Genomic DNA, 9,202 nt, shown 5'->3' with positions numbered 1-9,202 from the left:
CGGCTGCCACGTCCCTCCCACCCCCTTATCCTTGCTTTAATGGACATTAAAAATAGAACAAAACAGCGCCGGAGACAGGAACGAAAYACGCGCGCAACGGCCCAGCCCGCGGCAGTCATTCTGCTGCAAAAGGCAGGAACAAGAAAGGGCACCCGAGCGGCATCCCTTAGGGCACACCCAGCTTTCCTAATGCAGCGGTGCCACCACGCATTTCACTTCGGGTGCTGCATTATATTTACAGGTCGCTCAGACRTTCGCCGCTCCTCCGCCGGGAAGCTGCCGCCGGGCAGGGTCTGGGCGCTGCGTGCCCGGCGCGCGAGGCTCCTCGGCGTCAGCGCGCCAGCTTTTCCTTGTGCCGCTTCTCGTGCGACAGCAGCCACTCCTTCAGGAGGTTCCCTCCGCCGTAGCTGCCGGCCTCTCCGCTGCTGCGGATCACGCGGTGGCACGGAATTATAATCGGGATCTGCAAAACGCGCGGAAACGGGGCTGCGGAGACGGGCGCGCCGCCAGCCCGCCTTCGCCTCGCCAGCGGCGCCCGCCCCGGCGGCTCCCCCCCTCCTCCCAGGGTCCCGAACTACCCGAGGTACAAACTTGCAGCGCCCGGTTCCGCTTGGATTTGAAGAGGCCGCTTTTCAAAAAAAAAAAAAAAAAAAAAAGCCACAAACCCCCAGGAACGACCCTTGCACGAGCAGCCCGCGCCCCTTCCCCGAGTCTCCGCTCCCTCGCGCCGTTTCTGCTCTTGCGATCGCACTTCCAGGTGTCCTGATGAAAAATTCTACCTAAGAGCAAGGCGTTATTTATTATTTAGCAGCAAGTCAATCCAAAATGGGTTGTGAATTTTTAAAATCTACAACAGGAGGGATTTAATTCGCACCTAACCGATTTAAGAACTTTTCCCCTACCATCTACTTTGTATCATTTATAGCCAAATGTCGAAGATTTTGAAAAAAATCAATGTAAGTTACATAATAGACTGATAATGTACAGAAGTACACAAATGCACTTTTTTATTACAGGTGATTATCATCGTTGAAGTACACAACATAAAAAATGCAATACATCATCTTTAATAGCGCAGTATGTGTTTTTGTAACTGCAYAGTAATTCAACTTAGTGATGACTGTGAAAGGAACAACTCACCAGAAAGTGCAGTTTTTACAAATTGGATATTTTAAGTAAAAAGAAAAAATTACTTCTATACACACACATCCCACTTGCATACTTTACAGTGACTAATTTTAACTGTGTTTCATATTCATTTCTGTGAACTTCAAGCTGTGCTCCTATTAGAGTCTAAGACACGAAGACCTCAAAGTAGCTGGACAGCTAATCGACCGACCTTTAAAAGTGTTTATTTAAAAGTGTTTTATTATTATTTTTTTTTGGTTGGGATCCCAAATGGGATTCCAGAGTGGGGCGCACATCTTCGTTTTCTTTCTTTTTGATCCAGACCCGTTTACTGATGCTTCAGTTTAATGGACGCATCCAGAAACTAAGAGAAAGAGAAGGGATCCAGGAAGGAAAAAAATGTTGGAGAGGAGATCATTAAAAAGATTTATACATAGTATTTGACTTGCTGGCAGTAGGTTCTGCTGCTAAATTGTGTGAGAAAGTGGGAGGTGTACCCGCGTGGGGAAGACGCGCTGCGCTTCCAGGCGGAGCCCGGCCAGCAGCAGGCAGCGAGCCTGCCGGTATTTTGAGTCCCCTTTTCAGGACCGGGTGCTGAGCTAGCAGGGCTGCAGAGCCAGAGCTTTGGGGCTAGTTCAAAAGCGGCGTTCACCGGAAAACGCAAGCAGCGGGACGAGAGGGGCGGCACAAATAAGGCTTCTTCCACGCCTGAAATAAAGAATTTTAAACCAAGTTTGTCGTCGCGCACGCATACGCGCGTACGTCATCCTGCATAGTGTTGGCTATAAAACGCATTACAAAGACTGTACCAGCTCTGTAATTTAAAAATATTGAATATTGCTTCAGTTTGGTTTAATTGTGGTGACAACTTTGAGACTACTAAAATAATTAAACCTGCTAAAATTTATTAGGGCCCTAAGGACATTTTAGAAGGAATACTATCCTAGGCTCGAGCTTTAATGCCTCAGCTACATTTAATGTAATTTTTATCAATAACCAAGCGGCTCATAATATTATAGCTCCACTGAAATCTTCATGCTGTGAAATCTAATTCATCTAATACATGAATCCGTCACTTACACAGACCCTATCTCAAACACTATAAAACTTCCAAACCCATAGATTTGTCTCCAACAAAAATAACATGAAGGGGCCCTTCAATCAATACTGGAATCCCTCTGATTCTGGTACCAGCTGAATATTTTCTCCAACTTTGCTTTTGTTCTTCTGGGTAGAGGCCCACAAGGGAAAGAGCTTGTTTTCACTCGCAGCCTCATCAATACCTAAATCCTGGTGAACAAGTGACACTGAGAAGCTGTAATCAATAGCTCCCTGTGCGTTTTTTCTTCTGGTCAAATGGTTCAGCACTACTGACAGGCCTGACACTTAGAACATGATGCTAAATCTTTATCAACAGCCATCTAGGTGACTGGCAGAACAAGACTCGGGTGGTCATTAACGCTCATGGCAATCGGTGAATAAACTAACTCCTCAATAATGCGTTTGTTTAGAAAAAGGTGGGGAAAAACCTCTCCGCGCAAGGTATTGATCGCCTTTGAACTGCATTTAGCAAATTCTGTCTGAGGATGAAGCCGAACGGCGTGCGCCGGCGGTGCTCCGCTTGTTAAGAGGTTGCAGTTCGACGCCATAGAGAAGCGGCCGCCCTGCTGCACTGCTTGACGGGCTGAACGCTCGCAGGAAACTGCCAAACTGTCAAAAACGGATCAGCGAGGCCATAATGGGAACAGCTGAAATATCAAGTTATAACACACAACAAAAATCACGCTTAGCAAAAAATAACCTTTCAGTTCGCTCCTGTCCTATTGCTTTTTCTCCCCCTATTGCCTTGCAGAAACAAATACTGTAACGTGAGCCAGCACGGGTTCAAGGTTATTGCAAACCACCTACGGGATTAATGCACAAGTAGGTTTATGTGTTTGCAACATTGTGAGTCCACACTTCACCATCTTCTCTTAAATGCACAATTACTCCATTCAGCCTCAAATGTTTAAAACATTTTGGTGGAATAATATCCTTGACTTACGCTTGATCGATATTAGCATCAAGTTTACATTTAGTTAGGTTTTAGTCTGCACAGTAACACAATCAGATAGAAGATAAAAAAACCCTTATGCAGCTATCACTGCTGTTACCAGACCACTGAAGACATCTTATTTAAGCCACAGAATAGTCATTTAGGATGGCCTTGGACTAATCAGCCCAACACCCCCTGTTTCCCATGAGTCTCTGTGATTTCTTTTTGATCCTCCTATACTAGTCTAATGAGATTTTTAATTGAACTTTATGGGTTCCCTTTGAGGACCACAGACCTTGCAATCAATCTGAACTGCAGTAAACTATCTGAAGCTTTTCCTGCAAAAGGTGGCCATCCCCACCATGTCCTTGGTATAAACCAAAGCACAGACGTCGCATCTTTCAGCTGCTACTGGCACCTCTTCCACCTGCGCGTGAAGTTGAAGGTCATTGTACGAATTACGCGGAACAACCCAACTACAAAGGGAACCTGGCAGAACGCACACTACCGAAATTAAACGCCAACCCACGATTTGGAGGTGGGAGACATATTTTGTGGAGAAATGTRCGGTACGCAATTTTATCAAAATATACTAGCAACACTAGTATGCGGTTCTACAGGCAGTGCTCTTTTATGTCAAACACTCGATTTTACTAGTATTACTGTCCTCTTTAAATTGTGTTTATAATTTAGCCATCCAGATCATGGACAGAAATTCATAACATGACGGGAATGGAATAGTAGTAGAATAGGAACCTACTGGGATTACGTGCTTGGCAAAACTACTGCGAGCACCATTTGCTGTTAACAATCCTAAGAAGCATCTCAAGGTGCAAACAGTTTAGGATTTTGCATAGCTTTGGTAGTAATCCTTAACAAAACTATTCATTAAAGTTTCAACTCCCCTCTCAGAAACAAAAATCAGTAGTCTGCTCTCTACGTCTCTCCTGCACAGCTAAATTCCCCCATCCATTTATTTAGCGCATGGTTGGAAGACACGACAGCATTCTGCTTAAGAGGGAACACCACACTGGAGAACACTGCATTTATGCAATGATTTTGAGCAAACGCTACCCAGAAACGGTGTTTATGACTTCAGGCTCACATTAGAGGCGTAGCGGTTGCTAACACTACAGACCTTGCAAGAATTCTTTGCTAATATTTTAATGATGCTGCAGTGGAGATGACGTGCTCAGTTTAATGAACTGTATAGTCAGACTTAAAGCTCAATATCTCACCTGATAACCAGACTTCAACTGTGTTTGTAAATGGATGATGTTCACGGGTATCCTAAAATCCTATACACACTGTGCACGACTGTATAAACCAACATATTGCCTAACGTGTCTAAGGTCTTAAGTTCAATAAAGAAGGATACTGTGATATTTTAAGTGTATATGAGATTTTCATAGGACACAGTTCATATAAACAGCATAAAGCGATGTTTTGTCAATACACTGTATTGTACTTGACAATACAAACTATTTTAATATGATGGAATGATTTCCAATATAATACGGTACACATTAAGATAAGGCAATACAATGCAAACCTACAGGAAACAGTTCTCAAAGAATAACAGTACAGTGTTGTGCAAAAGGATATGTAATTGCTATCGCCTAGAAATGTACCCAGCTTTGCCCTCAGGCTGCAGTGGAGCAGCAGCATCCAAAGCAGCGGTAACAGCAGGTTGTGGTGTGAAAATTCCTGCTTTTTCCCTTGTGAGGAAGGATGAAAATAGTTCTGAAAATATACAGCAAAGCTACTGCAATTTTTTTTAAATGGGGTCCTATCTTATTTTTGTTTTTTTTCCCATCTCATACTACAGCTGTACTGTTTTCTGTCTCCAGCAGAAAATTTTTAAAGCATATTATAGATATTACTGCATAGCTTTAGGGAAAAAGAGCTATATGATACCGCCCCAACCTTTCACAATAGAAAGCTGATGATAAAAAAATCAGTACTGTAATGACAGCCCTGCCTGTCCAAAACACATTTTTATTACCACACATCGCCCATATTGTAGTTAATCTGTAATTTCATACGTATTCCTCAAGAAACCCCACATATAGTCCTTTTATATTTCAGTGGGACCACCTTTTCCCTATGCTTTTCTCACATTTTCCATATAAACCTTTCTATGGTCATTTAGACCTACCGGTCATAATATGCAGGTTGGTTATGCGTCAGATTTTATGAATGAGGAGAAATATAAAGATAATGCATGGCATGGCAAAAAAAACCCACAACTTTTTATTTGTACATGTAAAGCCGCCAGGTCTTGTGAAAACAGATTTTTTGAATTCACTTTGCAACTACATGCTGTAGTCTCACATGTACCTTATTAAAGAAAAAACAGAGAGGACTGAACATAAAAACAACATGGGAGGTCAAAGATTACAGCAGGTATAATGCTGCAGAAAAAAGAAGTATTAAGATATGGAAAGACATATGTTGCTAAGGGCAAGTGGTAATAAGGAAAAACACGGTGAAGAATGGCTGAAAAGGCCACAATGTTATTAATGGAAATCAAACTTTACTTTTTTAAAGTCCCAAGTATAACGGCACTGGTTCTCACTAACTTCACTTACACGAAGCAGCATGACTCAGGTTCATAAATACATCTGCCAACCTAGACCTGGACAACTAAAAGAGAAAGATAACTACCTGGAAGACAGAAAAAGAGACCAAGTACTCAAATATACYGTTTCTCCAAAATCCACAGCAATAACCTAGAGCGTTACTCCTTCCAGCTGGCTTAAATTCATCTCATCATGGCTCCATCTCAATGGAGACATGCTGTTTACATTTATTTTGGGAAAAAACCCAAAACATTGGCAAAGTAAATTCTGCGTTAGGGATCTCATTCAAACGTGTACCTGTATGGATTAAAATGCTTCTTCTTTCACATTTTCAGAAATATTTCCATACCAGAAAGGACGGACTACTAGTAACTCAAAGCTCCTCACATCCTGTCAAATGGTGTCAGTGTTGAGTGATAAAAGACTTCCCTCACCTAACAACACGTAAGAAAGTTTGAGAACAACAAAATGCGTACAGGTTGACAAACTAAAACAAGCGCAATATTTCTTTTTTCAAACCTAACACCATACATGGTGGGGAATAAATCACATTAAACTGGGTTGCGCACTACTGCTGATTAAAAACACTTACTGACCCTGTTACTCATGGTAGAGCAGTTTTCATAGCAGATAAATTTAATCTAACGACATTTAACCCACCAAGCTTTGTGCCTAAATCCACCGCCTTCCCCAGCTTCGTCTGAGGGCTGACGGGCACTTACGGGATTGCTTCGCATCGCGCCTCCCACCGCTCTCGCCGCCCTGCCGTTGCCTGCTAGCGCTGCTAGCTGCTTGTAGGAAACGGCCTCGCCGAACTTCACGTCCCGCATCAGGGTCTGCAAAACCTGCCTGGTGAACGAAGCTGCAAAAGAGAAGAGCGGAGGACTGGCTCGTACGCGCGGCTGAAAGAAAGCAAGSCAAGAACAAACATCCCCAAACCCCAGCACCAAGCGTGGGCCCAGCAAGAGCTTTCCAATTTAAACCGAAACAGCCCAGACACCCTCTCCTGCTCTTGGGTCCTACATCACTATATTTAAATACGTGACTGCTAGAAAGAGCGCTTCAAGTACCTGGTCACTATAAAAAAGGATTTAAGGTTTTGATTTTCCTATATTTTTAATTTGCTTCGASTACAATTATCCTGTTAACTCATACAATGTGGTTTCCCATTAAATTGGCAGAGCGTAAATTAGCATAGCGTCAAATTAAAAAGGAAAGAAAYAAGTGGCTCTACCTCTTTCACAGAGCCCTCGCCTCGCCAGCCCGTTTCCCGCGGCGAAACGCGAGGGCTGCCCGCGACCTCGGGCGCGCCGTAGCGGCACCGGGCGCCGAAAAATAACCCGTCCTCCCCTATTTTGCTTTCGATTCGCCAGCGAATTGCTCCTAACGTGTTCCAACTGCGGAAGCAATGAGTAAGAAAATGCACTCGAGCCGGCTTCCCTCTGAATTCCAGAGTTTTACTTTCCCGACCTGGGATTATCGTGCAGCAGGGAAACCAACAGCCACCTCAGGCTTTTAGTCTCGTTCAGCACCCACGGCTCTCCCAAGGCGCTGGGAAAAGCTCCGGAGATCTAACTAGCAAACACCTTACTGAGGGGAGCAAGCTGGCAAAAAAAGGCATAAAAAAGAGGGAAATCCCCCGAAACGCCCCTTCCCCTCGTTCCCAGCTTCGGCCTCCCGCTTTGGCAATGCCAAAGCAATTAAAAGCAGTTTCTTTCTCTACTTGTCCAGCAAAGAYATCGATTATGTTACACAGGACCATAGTGAATTTGGGTGATTTTGTTCTTAAAGCAAACCCATACGCCATTATGTATGTATTAAATAATAAAAATCACTTCTTAACTGAAGGGAATGATAATCACTTCATTGAAAAAATCTGTTTAGTCTTTATTATAACATTAAGCAAATTAAACATCAGCATAATCCAGGTGATACGAGAAAAGGGTCATCAAAGAAATTAACTTTGTTGTTCATTAATTTACATGGATTAGTAGAGGGCAAAGAGATAGCAAATCTGCTCTAGTTTTTTTATGATATAATTTCAAACTGTACACCATTTGTGGCAGTAGGGTGACTTTGGGGTTAATCAGACTGATTTGTCCTTTTAATTGCTTTCTATTCAAAGAAAATTCATTAGATAATGTTCTCTTCAAAATTCATGAATCAATTTAACTGAAGAAACCACATTAACAGCTTTGGGTTCATTAGCACAAGCAGTTGTGTTACTAGCTGATCGCTGCGAGCGTTTCCTTAGGCAAACACATTTTGTTTACTGTGATTCCTTTAGAAAGGTTTATTTCAAATCCGATTGTTACTTCTGATTTTTTTTTCCCCCTCTTTTTAACCTCTTCTCAAGCCTTGCGCCYGGGGGGCTTTCGGGGCGCTGCTGCCCCACGCCGCCCCTCGACCCGCGGCCGGGCGGCCGAGGAGCCGGGAGGGAGCGCCGAACGCCGKAACGAGACCTTCCCCAACAAGGGCACCGCTCGCAACCGTGCGCATCGGCTTATAAACGTACCTGAAAACCCCGTCTCACCCTGTAGGGAGCAAATGCATTAATTAGTTTAAGCAGCTCCACGAGACAGTGCCAAATACTGTTATTAAACTGTCTGCGAGTGTTAGTGCCTGTAAGCATAACCTGCCCAAATTAGATGGCTGAACTTTCACCAATTTTTGGAGTGTGCCAACATTTTGTGCTGTTAAGTATCGTTATAAAACGTCGTAAAATCTGCACATAAAAATTAACACACACGTTCTCCCCCTCTCGCTCCGAAAACACTTCAGACGTTGCTGGGCTTAAGGACGACCGCACCATTCCCGAGTGGCAGCCCCCAGCCAACGACGCCCCTGAAAGCAGGGACTTGCTAGGAGCCGCGTGGTACACGGATGCCCTTTTTTTTAACCACCTCCGTTTCAGCCACTATCGGTAAAAAGATGCAAAGCGGACCCTTGGGAACACCCCACTTCGCCCCCGGAACAAGCCCCCGGCTCCGGTCCTGCTGCCCGCGGGAGGACCGAGCCGCACCGCGCGCGGCCCGCGAGGCACAGCCAGCCTTGCCCGCCTCTCCTCCCCGTTCAGCTGCGGTTTACCCCGCTACGAGTCAGCTCAAGAGACGTCTTCCTCCCCTTTTAGCAAGGCTGCGAGTCCCTGACCACTGGTATTCTTGCAGTGAAAAGGAAATTATTTGTTTCGATTAGAGGCTTACTGGGGAATACTGTTTGGACAGTACGGGGACATGCATCCTAAAAAAAAAAAACAGTCCAAACAGCACAAAGAAAGGACTGTATAAAATCAGGGCTGGYGCAAACACCTGGGCAAAACCACCGTGAAAGGACCCCCAACTTTTATTTGTGCTGTTTCCTACCGCGCACTTGTCCAGCCCCAGGCCTGGCTAAGGTCTCTTCTTCCAGCTCCAAAACCCCCAGACGGTTGCAGGAGGTTTTATAAAGCTATTACGTG

General features: G+C 44.4%; 1 protein-coding gene across 4 annotated transcripts in view; it reads right to left on the bottom strand.

Annotated features, from left to right (window-relative positions):
• Positions 1-250: 250 nt before the first annotated feature.
• MGMT (O-6-methylguanine-DNA methyltransferase) overlaps positions 251-9,202 on the bottom strand; it is a 161,296-nt gene continuing 152,344 nt past the window's right edge. For all 4 annotated transcript variants that reach the window (XM_085299771.1, XM_085299773.1, XM_085299772.1 and 1 more), the window contains exons 5-6: positions 6,468-6,607; positions 251-463 (exon numbers count right to left, since the gene is read on the bottom strand). In XM_085299771.1, coding sequence (XP_085155897.1) covers positions 332-463; positions 6,468-6,607 — 272 coding nt within the window. In that variant the 3' untranslated portion in view covers positions 251-331. The remainder of the gene's footprint in view (positions 464-6,467; positions 6,608-9,202) is intronic.

This window comes from Rhea americana, unplaced genomic scaffold (assembly GCF_003343005.1).
Source record: "Rhea americana isolate MKP2758 unplaced genomic scaffold, rheAme1 scaffold_154, whole genome shotgun sequence".
Classification (NCBI taxonomy): Eukaryota; Metazoa; Chordata; class Aves; order Rheiformes; family Rheidae; genus Rhea; species Rhea americana.
Note: the sequence above shows the minus strand (reverse complement) of the source record. Positions and strands in the feature narration are given on the sequence as shown.